The sequence below is a fragment of the Aedes albopictus genome, chromosome 2 (genome assembly GCF_035046485.1).
Source record: "Aedes albopictus strain Foshan chromosome 2, AalbF5, whole genome shotgun sequence".
Taxonomy (NCBI): domain Eukaryota; kingdom Metazoa; phylum Arthropoda; class Insecta; order Diptera; family Culicidae; genus Aedes; species Aedes albopictus.
In genome coordinates this window covers 420069166-420086201 of record NC_085137.1, presented here as the reverse complement: position 1 = coordinate 420086201, position 17036 = coordinate 420069166, and the positions used below count along the sequence as shown (strand labels likewise).

The following is a 17036-nucleotide window of genomic DNA, read 5'->3' as shown; positions in this document are numbered from 1 at the left end:
CTATCGAGAATAAGAGTCCATTCATTGAAAAAATAGTTTAAACGAAGTCGTATAGCAGATTGTTTGAAGGGGTTGATAAATGACAAAAATATCAACAATTTTTATTTTTTGTCCAAAAAGTTGTATATAAACTAAATTTTAATGAAAATTCGTCTAAGATGAACTTTCATATGTATAGAATTGATTTACGTTTATCAACTGTTTGAAGGAATCATAGTTATAAGCAGAGATGGCATGCTCCTCAGTGCGAAACGTGAGAAGAGAAAACATACACTCTACACACGACTTTCAACGAGAGCGAGGGTGAACTACGCAACTTTTTTCACACACAAACCAGCCGCTCACTCTCTGGCATCCATCAGCGGCACACTCAAAATGAGTGCTCAAACAAATGATAGAACAAGCATGTTTTTCAGTTTCTGCGTGCACATTTTGTGCGCACAGAAAATGTGCACACAAAAATTCGTTGAGTGCGCACTCAGTCGTGCTTCCAGTGCAATACTGTGTGTACCACAGGGAGTATGAAGGTACTATTACGCCGTCTAGTAGCAAATGCATCTGCTTGTCTAAGATATCACATAAATCACAGACAAATGGATATGTGACACTAACGAAATTTCAATCTCATATATCTCATGATCCTGATTACTTAGAGAGTTGGAGTCTTCGGCAAAGTTGTTCGGCTGGTCAATGACTAACCGATAATAAAACTTAAGATTCAAAATTCCACCGCTAGGCGGTGCTAGTGAGTTAACAAATTTTATTTTTCATATATATCAGGAAAATTTGCAAAAAACTGCAACTAGCGCCGCCTAGCTGCAGAAACTTGAACCAAACGGTAATTATTCTGAAAGCCCATGATCTACTAAACAATATTGCCGAAGACACCATCTTTCTACAAAATCAGGATGCTGAGAGATGCGAAATTTAAAATTTGTTTGCTCTCTAGCGCCGCCTAGCGGTAGAATTTTGAATCTCAAGCCTTATTATCGGTTAGTCCTTGACCAGCCAAACAACTTTGCCGAAGACACCAACTCTCTAAGTAATCAGGATCATGAGATATATGAGATTGAAATTTCGTTAGTGTCACATATCCATTTGTCTGTGATTTATGTGATATCTTAGACAAGCAGATGCAACACTGACAAAATTTCCATCCAATATATCTCAGGATCCTGATTACTTAGAGAGTTGGTTTCTTCGGCAAAGTAGTTCAGCTGGTCATGGGCTTTCACAATATGGGCTGTATGATTCGTGATTTCACCGTTAGGCGGCGCAAGAGAGCGTACAAATTTTACATTTCACATATCTCAGTACTCTGATTCTTTAGAATGATGGTGTCTTCGGCAAAATTGTTTGGTATATCAAGGGCTTTCAGAATAATTACCGTTTGGTTCAAGTTTCTGCAGCTAGGCGGCGCTAGTTGCAATTTTTTGCAAATTTTCCTGATATATATGAAAAACAAAATTTGCTAACTCACTAGCACCGCCTAGCGGTGGAATTTTGAATCTTAAGTTTTATTATCGGTTAGTCCTTGACCAGCCAAACAACTTTGCCGAAGACACCAACTCTCTAAGTAATCAGGATCATGAGATATATGAGATTGAAATTTCGTTGCATTTTTTTGCAAATTTTCCTGATATATTTGAGCACAGCCTTTTGGTGGAATTTGGAACCAAAATATCCATCAACTGTAAGTTCTTGACCAGCTTAAGACGTATGCTTGTCTCTGATATCACAGGATTTGATACCCCTGGTTTTGGACTCACTGGCATGCTTTCGGTTCACCAAATGCTTAAACAACACTGACCCCTTTGAACACACTGCGTGTGCACTGAGTTCTGTTTTTTCTGCGTGCGCGCAGAAATTGCGCACTGGGATTATGATCTGCGGGCTCTCATTGCTCTCACGCAGCACTCTAATCACCCGCACAAAAACTCTGCGTGAGAGAAACTATGTACATTTTATTGTGCGTTTTTTCTCTTTCTCTTTTGTAAGAAAAATGAAAGTGAGAAGTTCAGTGAAAGATGAGCGTAAATGGGCACAGTTTCTGCGTGACACGCCATCCCTGGTTATAAGATAAATTACACAATGCCTGCCGCACTATCAATGTTACCCGCATTATCAAAGATCAAAACGGGGTTACGGTACCAAAAAAAGTGTGATAGTCCAATTTGGGATGTAGTCTGCAATACACGGTGACAACACTAACGCCGCCAAACACCATATTCCTACAGTCAGTGGTGAATTGAAACATTTCAAGTGGTGAATTCAATTAGTATGGGTAATTAATCGATTGCAGCGCCACGCTATTGCCACTTGTGTTGCCGATGAAATATTCCTTACACAAAATTCAGATTGGACTTGGATATCTGTTCTCTGTGGTATTTATATGACATGCATGAAAATATAATATGGCAAATGGCAACATTTCCGAAACGATCAAACGTATGATTTACGAGTCGATTTATAAGGACTGTTCATTTTATAAAGAGGACAACTTTGCAAGGCTATAAAAAGAAAACGCGTAGTTCAAATTTGAGCAGCCTTGGTTAGTTGTTCAGTACATTATATTAGCAGATAATAACCATAAATAAATTGGGTTAAAATTATTGAAGTTCATAGAAATGTGGCAAAGTGTTTCGAGAGATCAATTTTTCAATTCCCAAAAACTAAAGATAAACACAAAATTTCTGTAAAACATCGGTGTATCGTTTTTAATTGCATAAAAGTGTTTGCCATGCTGCAGCAGTTTGAGTGATACATATTCTGGCAAAATATAAACCTAATCGAAATAATGGTTGTTGAGATATTAAAGTTACAAGTTGGACTCGATTTTCAGAATAAAATTAATTTGTTAAACAAAAATGTATAAAAATATTAAATTTTGAATGTTTTCAATGGATCTAGTCGAAAGTACTAATAATGCCATTTCAAATGCAGAAAACCGCTTCTTGATAGCATTGTTGGCTTGGTTACTGTGCTTCATGGCAGTTACCGGAGATCAAACAGCTTCGTTCTTTGAAGGTTCTTCTAAATAACGATGTACTCTATTGCAAATACAACTTAACAATGATGTCGAAAAAAAAAATTAGCATGTAGTTATTTTCAAATAAGGTATATAATCACATAGGGTCAGACCTTGCTGAAAATAAATAATAATAAGCTTCTCTAGAATCAAAAACTTGCATTTATGGAGCAAAAAGTATGCAATTTTTCATTATGGCCATCATTAAGTATTAAATTTATGATGAAAAATGTACTTTAAAGTATATTTTTCTTCGGTATCATTTAGAGTGCGATTCTCTTCTATACTGGACAAATTTTGAACTGATTCCGTACTGTTATTGCATCACTGGACTTAAATAAGTTTTTTTTTATCAATTTCATTGATAACAAGACAACTCACTATATCAAGCTGTATAATGCTTGGTGCATTATAACTGACCAAGTATTACACTCTACCTTTAGAAGAATAATATTAGATCCCAACACACTGAAAAGTTCATGAAAATTTTAAAGTTATGTATGTGGAAAGTTGTGTAGAATTTTGAGAAATGTGGTTTTATTGAGTTTTAACGAAAACCGCTTCAGTTCCATAACTAAGGACAATTTGTATAATGTTATATTTTTCCTACACTGTAGAATAGCTATGGAAATTTATGCAAAAAACCGATAATGATTTTATTGAAAAATAAAAAAGATATCACACAAATAAGGTGTCCTCTTTATAAAATGAACAGTCCTTAGAGTAAAGTGGGGCAAAAGTTCGAGTGGGGCAAGAGTTTCTTTTGAAGTTTTTGAGCTCAATTCAAATTATTTCTTTCGGGTGTCAAGGTTGTTCGAACCCTTTTTGAAAAGGAGTCTTCCACTCCAAAAATTATGAAAATTGATCAATATTTCGAGAACTTATGACAAAATGTTGGTTTTTGATCAAAAAATTGTAACATGCGATGGCCCTTCCAACGCATGGAATGAAATTTTAATGAAATCGAATTCGATATTTTATTTTGGGGCGTAACTAGGTATATTTTGAAGATGCTCTAGCATGTATAACTTTTTGCAAAAAAGATTTGGAAATCGTATTTTACACATAGTGGGGCAAAAGTTCGAATTGTGGGGCAAAAGTTCGAGGCATGTGGCAACTTTAGGTATAAACCTAAAATTCTGCAAAATGTACATATTATCTCTAAGAGTGATGGAATTAGTGAGAAAATTCGATTAGAGTTGTAAAAAAATGTTGTTTTATCTGAATTTGGCGGAAAACTATTAATTTTTTGTGCAGTAAATTTAACCCTGATTTGGGTAGAATCCAAATCGAATTTAAAAGTGTATTCCAGTTCTAACATCAAATATTAAGTGGTTTCAGGTATTCCTATTACCAAAGTGTCAAAATAGTGTGCTACGGTTAGCGAAATTCCACAAACGCTAGATTCGAACTTTTGCCCCAGTGGTGGGGCAAGAGTTCGAATAGAACACACACATATAAAAAGTGTTGTAACTCAAAATTGAAAAGGCATTTGGCGTAACTTTGTTCAGCAAAATTTTAGCTCATGGATGGTAGAATCACCACACGGTATTTATTTATTTTCATCTGCTTCGATTTTTTTAAATAGGTTGACTTATCAACTAAGGTCGAACTTTTGCCCCACCTTACTCTATTGCAGATCACTATATAAAATTATTGTGCTGGATATGTTTTGACATTTTTAATCTCTTATTTTACAGTGGTTTTTGACTGCTAGATACTGATACGTGGAGTTTATGGCTATTCAGTCTTACGAATCCAAACGGTAGTTTGTTAACTGCCTTTTTTATCTGCCCGACGTTTCGGCTGTGTTTGGCAGCTTTCTCGAAGGGGAAACTGAAAAAGGGGTTTTTATTTAATTTCTTGCTTGACATCAGATCAAAATTTTATATACTTAGGTCTATCGTTTACTTTCGAAGACTCCAAAGGCTCTCCGATCAACTTCTCTTAACGTGCACGATCCATGGCCATATAAAGAATCTGTCGCAGGGTGATCATCTGAACCGTCATTGATCGGCCCTCATGAAAACCAGCCTAATAATCGGCCGCAGCCTGTCAAACAGAATTCTGGACAAAGTTTTGTACGCTGAATTGACAAGTATTATTCCACTGTAATTCGCGCACTCCAGTCGATGGCATTTTTTGTATAGAGGGCAGATGAAACCATCCAACCAACTAGCAGGCAGTTCTTCTTCTTCCCATTGATTCAACAGTGTAAGAGTTGATGCAGCTTCTCACTACCGTGCTTGAGAAGCTCGGCTGGGAGTTCGTCATTCCCAGTAGCCTTGTTGTTCTTCAGTCCTTTGATGGCTGTCTTGACCTCGTCCAGCGCTGAAGGTTCCACAGCCTGTCCGTCCTCATCGATTCGAATTCTATCTGTCGCTCTTCCATTCCAACCGTTCATCAATACTACGAAGTGTTCTCTCCACCTGGCAGCCCCGCAATCACATTTTCCTCATGCTCTCTTTACTTTTTGCGGTGGATTTGTTTTTTTTTATCTGTATTAACGAGATTTTTAACCCCAGGCTAGTTCATCTCGGGACCCACGCCACGCTTTACTTCCCTTCCGAAGGAAGAACTCACATTTTGTGAGTTTGTCGGGAGTGGGATTCGATCTCAGGTCCTCGGCGTGAAGGTCACGTGCTTTAACCATCACACCAGATCCGCTCCCGGTGAATTTGTTTTTTAGCTACTCTTGCTTTCCTATATGGCTCCCTGCTCTGCCGGGTCCCCGACACCAGTATCCGGGCTTCTGGCAACTTTCTTCTCGCCCGTTACGCTCTGGCACTTCTCGTTGAACCACCCGTTCCTAGGTCGTCTTTGAGCAGTGCCTAACACCTCCCGTGGAGCGATGAGTACGGCTCCGTGGATAGACTCCCACAGAGTGTTCCCAGCCAACCACATATCGTAAATCATTGTGTGGAAAAAATCGTTTATAATCATATATTGAATCAGAATTGTATAATAATATGTATATTTGTTGACAATGATTGCGTAAAATCGCATTTCATGCCAAATTAAATTTCGATTGCGATTTTGTTTCTGTTGAGTGATAGCATAAATTGCATGCGATTTGACCGCGGCTCAGGGAATAACCGGTTCGGTTCAGTTTTCGCCCGGTTTTCCTGGCAACGCTGTAGCCGATCGGCTATGCTCGGGTCAGCGAGCATACATGGATTACCACTAGCCGACCTCTAGGAGATCAGCTGTTTAGCGATAGGTTTAGATTTACTTTGACAGTCAGAGAGTGAAGAATTAAAGTGCATGCATAGAAAGTGAAAGTTGTTTCTTATTGGAAATAAAGTTAGTGTTGTGCTAGTACTATCCGTGTTTGTGGTCGCCGTTGTGCTAGGACTGATAGAGTGCCCGAAGAAAAAGTTGCTGTAGCGGAAATTGTCCTGAAAGGAAAGAAAAAAGCCACAACGTAGGGAAAGTCGATCGGCCTGGCGGTAAGATTCTCCATAATTTTGGTGCCGTGACCAGGATTCCGCCATCGGAGAACCTTCTGGAAACGACCTGGGAGCCGCCATTTCGACGCTGAGGACTATTCGTTGCAGCGACAGCCATTGCGCCCGGAGAATAATTAATTGTTCAAGGCCTGATTCTATCGGGCAGCAGGTAATTAGCTGTCCATCTAAAGTTTTCTGGCCGCGCGGGTGCCCTTTAGATTTCACTTTCCTTTGCATGTACTGTTGTCATCACGCCACCGGTGCCGCCGAATCGACTGAATTTCATCGTTCGGCCATTCTATCGGGATCTATAGTGGCCAAGTGAAACAATTGTCGCCATTGTCCCGACCCGTCCGGCGCCATTCTGGACAATTGCATGGACCCATTATCCCAGTAGATGCTTCTGGAAGGAGGCATTGTTTGAATTGTTTCTACGAGTGAATAGTTGGACGTTGCACCCCACTGCCGTCCCGTGAAGTCGGCCATAGTCGTTGCGGAATTGATACTGCCTGCTACAGTGCCTTTGTGCTATCATCACCAGTATCCGTATTCATCCGAAATGGCCTCCCACGGCATTTTCTGAATCCTTTGGACCTCATTCAACGTTGTGATCGACCGTTGCGAAAGTTATCGCAGATTTTCGTGTGTTTTCAATCGCTCTTCATCGACGGCGACTACTCTACGGGCCTGTTACGGCCATTTGGGAAACCTTCAACGGCTTTGTAGTGCATGCTGCTTCGCGCCCTATCTGCGAATTTGCCGGAGTCTGCTGTTTTTTATTTGATTTCAAGGCACTCTATTGCCTTGGAACAGGTGAGTACCGTTCCAAGTTGCTATTTGTCCCACCCTCGGGTCTACCGTGGTCTCCTATTCCCAGATCCCTTGACGACCGTATTCGTCCCGCTCGTCCGGCACCCCGGTGATGGCCACCGCTCCAAGGATGGCCACGGAACAACAATTACTCTGCCGGCGGAACACGCTCCTGACATCGCTGGGTCGGGCAGAGGCTTTTGTGTCCGGCTACGAGGCTGGGCGTGACGAGGCACAACTTCCGTTGAGGATCAGCCACATCGACAACATTTGGGCCAGCTTGGAAGCGGTGCAGGTCGAACTGGAAGATCTTGCTGAAACAGAGGAAGGTAGGGCAATGCATGCGGATGTTCGTGCGGATTATGAACCGCGCCTTTTCTCAATAAAAGCTAGCTTGATGTCTAAACTACCGCCTCCCACTTCTTCTAATGCTCGCAATCCTTGCTCCACTCACACTAACGCACATGCTCTCTCTGGAATCAAATTACCCACAATTTCGCTGCCTGAGTTCGACGGAGATTATCAGCAGTGGCTCACCTTTCACGATACTTTCGTGGCGCTAATACATTCGAATGCGGAGGTGCCCGACATTCAAAAGTTTCATTACCTGAGGGCAGCTGTTAAAGGAGAAGCTGCACAATTAATCGAATCAATCTCGATCAGCTCGGCGAACTACAACCTCGCGTGGGATGCATTGAAAGGTCGATACTCCAACGAATACTTGATGAAAAAGCGGCACCTGCAGGCGCTCTTCGACATTCCACGGATGAAAAAGGAGACTGCTGCCACACTTAACGGTTTGGTCGACGAGTTTGAGCGCCATACAAAGATTCTTCGCCAGCTGGGGGAGCCTACTGATTCCTGGAGCACCATCCTCGAACACTTGCTCTGCACTCGACTTCACGACGACACCCTGAAGGCATGGGAGGACCATGCGTCCACGGTCCAAGATCCAGATTACGCCTGCGTCATCGGTTTTTTGCAACGGAGAATCCGAGTACTGGAATCGATTTCGGTCAACCACCATCCACCATCGGGTTCCGCTCCGTCTGCTACGCCATCGTCGAAGAAATATCCACCGGTTACTCATCTTTCTTCGTGCTCGTCCACTGCCAGCACATCGAAACGATGCCCTGCTTGCAATCAGCCTCATCTTTTGGCCAGATGTTTTAAATTCCAACGCCTTCCACTTTCTGAACGTCTTCAGATAGTTAATGCGAAGCGTCTGTGCCTCAACTGCCTCAGGGCCGATCATTCCTATCGCAACTGCCAAATGGAGATGAATTGCAGGCATTGTAATCGGCGACACCACACCCTCCTCCACTCTTCGACGCCTGACTCAGCCCGCAGGCCCACGAGTGGTAATGCAATCATGGCTTCTTCGACTCCTCTGGTTCAATCTAGTCCACCATCGTCGTCGGAAACGTCCCAGCAGTCTTTGGTAGCTGCAGCGGAGCATCCTGTCGTTGAAACCAGCGTTCCAGTACAACAGCAACGAGAAAATGTGTTCTTGTTGACCGTTATCGTCCACGTCGTCGATGCTTTTGGACAGGAGCACCCAGCGCGCGCTCTGTTGGACAGCGCCTCCCAACCGAATTTGATTACGGAGCGGCTAGCAAGCATCCTTCATCTTAGACGTAGTAACGTGAACATTACGGTCCAGGGAGCTGGTAAAACCTCCAAACCCGTTCGTCAGTCCGTCTACACAGAAGTAAGAGCCAGGAACCAGCAATTTTCGTGTGGTGTAAACTTTTTGGTCATGGATAAGGTCACGGCGGACCTACCATCGAGGAATATTTCCACAGCTGGATGGAATATACCAAAAGACCTCGTCTTGGCTGATCCTTCCTTCAACAAATCACAGCCGATAGACCTCGTCCTTGGAGCAAAGCACTTCTATTCATTCTTCCCCAGTGCTGCACGCCTGCAGCTGGCCGAAAATCTTCCTGTTCTGGTCGATAGCGTGTTTGGCTGGATCGTCGCTGGTTCATCGTCATCTTTTCGCTCAGAATATTCGCCGAACCTGTCCGAGTCTAGTACTGTGACCATTTCGATGGTAACTCTGGAAGAAAGCATCGAGCGCTTTTGGAAGAATGAAGAACTCGTCATGAACGACAACTACTCCGTAGAGGAAAGGCGTTGTGAAACACTGTATCAATCCACAGTCTCACGCAACGAAGAAGGTCGCTACATTGTGCGTATGCCACGTCAGCCGGACTTCCACACCATGCTTGGAACGTCAAAGACCAATGCGCTACGTCGATTTGAACTCCTGGAGAAACGATTTCAACGGGATCCGAGGCTCAAAGCGGACTACCACGCCTTCATGCAAGAATACATCGAGCTTGGACATATGCGTGAAGTGGAAGAAGGTGAAGAGGAACCACCTATCGCGTATTACTTGCCACACCACCCAGTATTCAAGGACTCCAGTACGACAACGAAGGTCCGAGTCGTATTCGATGGGTCAGCGAAGACATCGACCGGCTATTCGCTCAATGAAGCACTTTGCGTGGGCCCGGTGGTACAGGACGACCTGCTTGATATTATGATGCGATTCCGGACGTACAAGGTAGCAGTTGTTGGAGATATTGCGAAAATGTATCGTCAGGTACTACTCCATCCGGACGACCGATCACTGGTTAGAATATTCTTCCGCTTTTCGCCACAGTCTCCGATCCGTATCTACGAGCTGCAGACCGTCACATACGGCTTGGCGCCATCTTCCTTTCTTGCAACACGCACACTCCAGCAGCTGGCGGACGACGAAGGCCATGCGTTTCCCCTTGGTGGCCCAGCATTGCGCAAAAGTTTCTACGTGGACGATTTTATCGGAGGAGCTCGGACTGTGGAAGAAGCCATCCGTCTGCGTTCTGAAATGGGTGAACTGCTGGAAAAGGGAGGATTCGAGTTGCGAAAGTGGACGTCGAATGAGCTAGATGTACTCCGTGGGCTGAAGGACGAGCAAATCGGGACGCAATCCTCACTTCAATTTAGCCCCAACGAAACTATCAAGGCCTTGGGAATATGCTGGGAGCCAGGACCCGATACGCTAAGCTTCGACTCCAATATCGACCCTAGTGATGACCCACCGACAAAGCGAACTATCCTCTCCTGCATTTCTCGTCTCTTCGATCCGCTTGGGCTCATAGCACCAGTAATAGTTAAATCCAAACTTCTCATGCAAGAGCTATGGCTGCTCTCTTGTGGATGGGACGACCCCGTACCAGAGTCCGTTCAGCAGAAGTGGATAAATATTCGCAGCGAGCTTCCTTCAATTTCTACCTACAGAGTCGACCGATATGCGTTCCTACCGAACGCCACTGTACAGTTGCATGTTTTCTCGGATGCCTCCGAAGCTGCATATGGTGCGTGCATCTACGCTCGTTGCGAAGACCCTGAAGGACGAGTTCGTATAAATCTACTGGCGTCGAAGTCACGTGTAGCCCCCCTAAAACGCATCACTTTGCCTAGGCTGGAGCTCTGTGCAGCTGTTCTTGGCGCTCATCTGTATGACCGAGTACGGAAAGCTATCAACGTCGAAGCACCTGCCTCTTTCTTCTGGTCCGATTCTGCTATCACGCTTCAATGGATTCGTTGTCCCCCAAATACATGGAAAACCTACATTGCGAATCGCGTCTCCGAGATACAGCACTTCACCCACGGCTGCGCTTGGAATCACGTGGCTGGCTGTGAAAATCCTGCTGATCTAGTGTCCCGAGGAATGACGGTAGCAGAGTTCATCGAGAGCAAGCTATGGCGTAGCGGGCCCGATTGGTTAGCTTGTCCGAAGGAAGATTGGCCGATTGCAACTCCTCAGACCGTACCCGAAGCTGACCTTGAAACGCGCATGGTATCTGTAGCAGCAGTTACGGTTCCGTCCATCAATCCGCTTTTCTTACGGTGGTCCTCCTACCCTCGCCTACTGCATGTCGTCGGGCTCTGCCTTCGATTCGCCGATAATTGCCGCTCCAGAAATCGACCGCCACCGTCAAATGAGTCCACACCATGTACCATCGTAGTATCGCCCAGTTTGCTTCGTAGAGCAAAAGCATTGCTGATCCGTCTTGCCCAAGAGGACAACTTCGCCGAAGAGATACGAAAATTGGAGCAAGAGAGCACTGTAGGAAAACGATCCCCCCTACGAAAGTTGAGCCCTTTCCTTGATTCCGAGAGAGTAGTGAGAGTGGGAGGTCGGTTAAATCTTTCGCTTCTGCCATATCAAGCTAAGCACCCTGCCCTACTTCCTAAAATGCACCCATTGACCCGCCTTATTGCTGAGCATCTGCATAAAAAACTGCAACACGGCGGCGGGCGGACCCTCCTGACAGCGATTAGGGAGGAATTTTGGCCTATCGACGGTCGTAGATTAGTACGCAGTGTTGTACGGAATTGCTTCAGATGTCAGCGTCTTGATCCAGTTCCGGCGCAACAACAAATCGGCCAGCTGCCAGCATCGAGAGTTACCCCAGGTCGTCCTTTCAGCGTGGTGGGTGTCGATTATGCTGGCCCTTTCTATTTGAAGCCGATTCACAAGCGAGCAGCTCCAACGAAATCATATCTGTGCCTTTTTGTGTGCTTTTCTACGAAAGCGGTACATTTGGAGCTAGTTTGCGAGCTTTCCACTTCCGCTTTCTTGGCCGCCCTTCGTCGCTTTATTTCCCGTCGTGGCCGACCGAGTCACATCCACTCGGACAACGGCAAAAATTTCGAAGGAGCTAAAAACGAACTTGCCCAACTATTTGCGCTGCTGTCTGATGCCCATCAAGGCAACGAAATCTGCTCTTTCTGTGCGTCGGAAGGGATTACCTGGCATCTTACCCCTCCTAAAGCTCCCCACTTCGGTGGCCTATGGGAGTCCGCCATAAAAGTTGCCAAGAAGCACATTTACCGTGTAGTTGGGTCATCTCGATATTCCTACGAGGATTTGTGCACTCTCTTTGCACAAATTGAAGCCGTCATGAACTCCAGACCACTACTTCCGATGAGTGACGATCCCAACGACTTGGCGGCACTTACTCCGGGGCACTTCCTCACTGGATCTTCGCTGCTCGCCCTGCCCGACCCAGATTTCCGCAACATCCCAACCAGCCAATTGGATCACTACTGGAAGCTGCAACATCTCTTGCAACGCTTCTGGACTCACTGGCAGCAAGAGTACCTGCAAGAGCTCCAGAGGGACACCAAGTGTTACGCCCGGAATGAGGACATCCTGCCCGGTAGACTCGTCATTGTCGTCGATGAGCAGCAGCCAACAACTCGTTGGCCATTAGCCCGCATCATCCAGCTGCATCCAGGACCAGACAGCATCACCCGAGTCGTCTCTCTCCGTACGGCAAAAGGAATCATCAAACGCCCCGTAGCAAAAGTGTGCATCCTGCCGTTTGCTCCCGCAGACTCAGCTTCTCCAGTCGACAATACTAGCCCAGGCGATGAGGAATCCCAGCGCGATGATTTATCACCAGATCCAGCGGAGGAGAACTATTAATTTCTGAAAAAACTTGTTAGATTTAAGTTTCATGTTTGTTTGTGAGTAGAGTAGATTGCAATTTTGTTGTTGTTTTGAAAATTGAATGTCATTCAAGGCGGCGGGTATGTTGAGTGATAGCATAAATTGCATGCGATTTGACCGCGGCTCAGGGAATAACCGGTTCGGTTCAGTTTTCGCCCGGTTTTCCTGGCAACGCTGTAGCCGATCGGCTATGCTCGGGTCAGCGAGCATACATGGATTACCACTAGCCGACCTCTAGGAGATCAGCTGTTTAGCGATAGGTTTAGATTTACTTTGACAGTCAGAGAGTGAAGAATTAAAGTGCATGCATAGAAAGTGAAAGTTGTTTCTTATTGGAAATAAAGTTAGTGTTGTGCTAGTACTATCCGTGTTTGTGGTCGCCGTTGTGCTAGGACTGATAGAGTGCCCGAAGAAAAAGTTGCTGTAGCGGAAATTGTCCTGAAAGGAAAGAAAAAAGCCACAACGTAGGGAAAGTCGATCGGCCTGGCGGTAAGATTCTCCAGTTTCATATAGTCGTCTCCGATCATAAATGGTGCGAGATACTATCGGTAGGATCGCACAGAATCGGATAGAATCGTAAAAAAAACATACATTCTTAGTGTCAAGCTGCAAGTTCGCTAGCATCGTATATATGATTTCTTTGAATCGTGGAAATCGTCGCTTCACATCGTATATGAATCTGCTAAATCGAGCTTGCTAACTAAAGGTATGATGAAAATCGGTGAAATCGTATACAACTATAACAATGTTGTATATTTATCGTTTGCGTCACACTTGCGCCGTATACGAAGTGAATGAAATCGTAGAAATCGTAAATTCATTTTTACAGTCGCATATGACTGTTACTGCACTATTAATAGTCGAATTTTAATCTCGGAAATCGTAAATGGTTTTGTTTACATATTTGTATGATGGAGAAAAAGAAAAAAAATGGTATTCATCACAAATTTGTATTTTTGTTGTTGTTGACACATTCCAACCATGGTAGCAATAATTTCAACCAAATATATAGGTTTTCATACTACCGATGACTTACAATAAGTGATGTATAGATTCCAACAACGATGTGAATTCCGGGCCTCTTGCACGGCACCACTTTTGGTGCCACTCAATGCACAACACCATCGCTTCCATCACAAGTCTCGCACCGTACCATGCTAATTTTTATTCGTTTCAAGCCATTCACTTTGAACTCTCTATTTTCAACTTGGCCATATAGCCAATAGAGATAACGCGCAGCTCTCAATCAAAGGACCTAAGTTCGATTCCCACTGGACACCAATTGTTTTTTTTTATTTGAAAATTTTGAGTCGTATATTGGTACTCTCAATCGTAATAATCGCATAATCGTATATTTAGACGGATAAAATCGGCGAAATCGTAGAAATTTTTCGAGAAATCGTAAATTATGTTGAATGGAATCGCAGTAATCGTATATATGTTTCGATATGGCCTCCACTTTAGTATGTATATGCCTGTTTCGTGCATTGAATACGATTTCTTTGGTGCTATATATGTGTGACTATTTCAGTTGCAATTTGGATATAGCAACCAAATTGCTGGCTGGGTTGAGATTATCGCTCTCGTTGATCTTGTTTATCCGATCGTCCTGCTTCTGGTGATAGTCAGCTACCGTACCGTCTGCTGAAAAACGCATCGATCGCCGGGTCCTAGAGTCCGACGCTGTTAATAACCGAGCTCGAATCTTACTAACTACGAGATAGTGATCTGGGCCGAAAAGTTCTAACATCATGGACTTCCGAATAGTTCGGTCATCTCTCGGCACATATTGCTGTCGTCGTAAGTGACGGAGTGAAGGCTCTCTGTACCGAATATTGGACGAAAAAAGTCCTCTCTTCCGACCAGCGCGTTGGGGTCACCGATGACAATCTTAATGCACGTTCACCAGACTTTGGCGGCCACCGCACTTCTTGACCAGCATCCACGCACACACCAACCTGCTGCCATTCACGAGCCAAAAGGCTCACTTGGTCGGATTCATTTAAGGTCCTGACGTGTCAGGTACCGAGTCTCCAATCACAGTCCTTATTTCATTGCCGGCTCCATCTCCGAGAGTATCGGTCGCATCTTTCGACAGGGTACTTTTACCGGTGTCGCGCTGCCTACATCGCGTTGGTGGAACTGCCACCTTAGGAATAGCTGATGCTATACAGCATTTCTTACTCAGCCGCTGGATGCCAGAACAGACGCTGTTTGAGCCGCACCTCCTTGGTGGGAAGACACTCGGCATGCACCTCTTCAATTAAGCTGAAGTCAGACGGACAACAGTGGCCAGGCTGCACTACCAGCTATGCACACAATTCTTAGCTGGCGGTCCTTGTCATCATTTGACCCGTGGAAGCATGAGGTAGGAACTTGTGAGGACCAGAGCTATGTTGCTTGCTCCAGGTTTTCGACTGACCATTTTGCAGCCCAAGCAGCCCAGCATAGTAGATCGCATCACTATCAATCATGAAAGCAAGGGGGATCCGACATTTCGTACTAGCTTAAAAGGCTATAACCTAGTCCAGAGACTTCCAGATTTGGTGCACCGCGAAGCCTTGCGGAGTGTATCGTGAGACTTTAGCACCCTTATAACTTCATATAAAACTCATTGTCTATTTATTATTTATTTATTTATTTATTTATTTATATTATTTATTTATAGACACATTGAATTTTTGATGAAACAATCTGTACCACATGAATCGAACACAGCGTAATTAACTGATTTTAACGAATATTGGAATATAGTATCTAAACTAATGAATACAGAAACTGGTAAACATTTCAGAGCAAAGATCCAAGGCAGAACTCATGAAAAGTTTCTGATAAGACAAATTTCCAGTTGAATCCAATTTCCAATTGGATCCCTCAAACAATCACAAGGAAATTTTGCAATAGATCTCACCTGCAGTCAACACAGATTTAAAATAAAATCCACCTAGAATCTTCAAAGAACCCTATGAGGAATCTAGAATCTATCAACAACCTTGTTACGAACAAAACGAATCTTTTGGAAGTATTAAAAGAGTGCACCGCGCAACAATTTGTTTTCCAAAAGGTGCACCGCTAGGCAAAAGGTCTGAAAACCCCTGACCTAGTCAATTTTGAACCTATTGATTTGATTATTCGTACCATGATAGTACTTTCCGTGTCTCCTTGTGAACAATTTATCATGTGGATTGGTTCAAAGTTAACTGAGTTATAACAAAAAAATACCCGTGCAAAAAAAAACAAAGCATCGGGTGTACTTAAAAGTCACTGAGCTTGGAGCTTAAAGCAAAAGTTTGCTACAAAGAAGAAGAAAAGGCCCTCCAAGGTGAGGATTGAACCCAGGAACATCTGAAGGATAATCAGAAAAGGAAGCCCCTATATCACAAGGCCCGTCAATAGCATATTTTGTTAGGGAGATCAAAAAATGAGATTGGTTAAATTGGTGTATAAAATCTGAAAATAATCATAATAATCATTGACCTTTTGAAACATAAGACAATACACAGCAATAGCAATCACTCATTGTTGTGTACAAGTGGAATAGCTCCAGTGCTGTGCCAAATGTACACATTTACCTCTCTGACAGTAGCTTTGGCATTAGAGCGAACAAACCTTTTTGCACTGAAAGATTCCTGATAATGCACGTACGCAATAGTGATGAGTGAATCCTACATATGTCTGTGATCATTTTTAAGCGTGAATTTTTTTCTCCCGATGTTCAGATGTTTCTGAAATCAATATCGTATGTTACTCCTATTTGGGTGACTTCCACTCAAATTATTTTCGTATATTCACTAAGAAACTCCATTAATGCCAATTCCGTAAGAATTGGTATATTTTTTATCTTCATCATTTAATTTCGATTTACTTTTATTTTTCAGGGAGACCTTGACCGGCAGCGGTTATTAGGCGATCGTCCTCGGATGGTATACGAGAGCGTATTGGACGAAGGCTTAGAAGGAATCGAACACCAAGAAAGGTAAGTGTCTTCAAATTTATAATTTTCCAAATTTTGATTGTTTGAAATATAATCACTGTTCGGCAGTAGTTTTGGTTACCGCTTCAAATCGCTAGCAAAAGCAGTTTATTTTGTCACAACTTTAAATCGCGATTAAAAACAATATGAAATACTATTCATATTTGTCTATTCTCAAAGCTTTCCTTTGAATACTAATTCGATCCAACGTGTATTATGCTTTGAAGTCTTTTGTTTTCCCATGATTTATGAATATTGAATTCA

General features: G+C 43.5%; 1 protein-coding gene across 1 annotated transcript in view; it reads left to right on the top strand.

The window, feature by feature from the left end:
- LOC109417794 (protein GDAP2 homolog) overlaps window positions 1–17036 on the top strand; it is a gene marked incomplete in the record, with an annotated part of 284578 nt that overhangs the window by 122812 nt on the left and 144730 nt on the right. Inside the window, 1 exon segment of the mRNA XM_062853548.1 lies at window positions 16678–16775. Coding sequence (XP_062709532.1) covers window positions 16678–16775 — 98 coding nt within the window.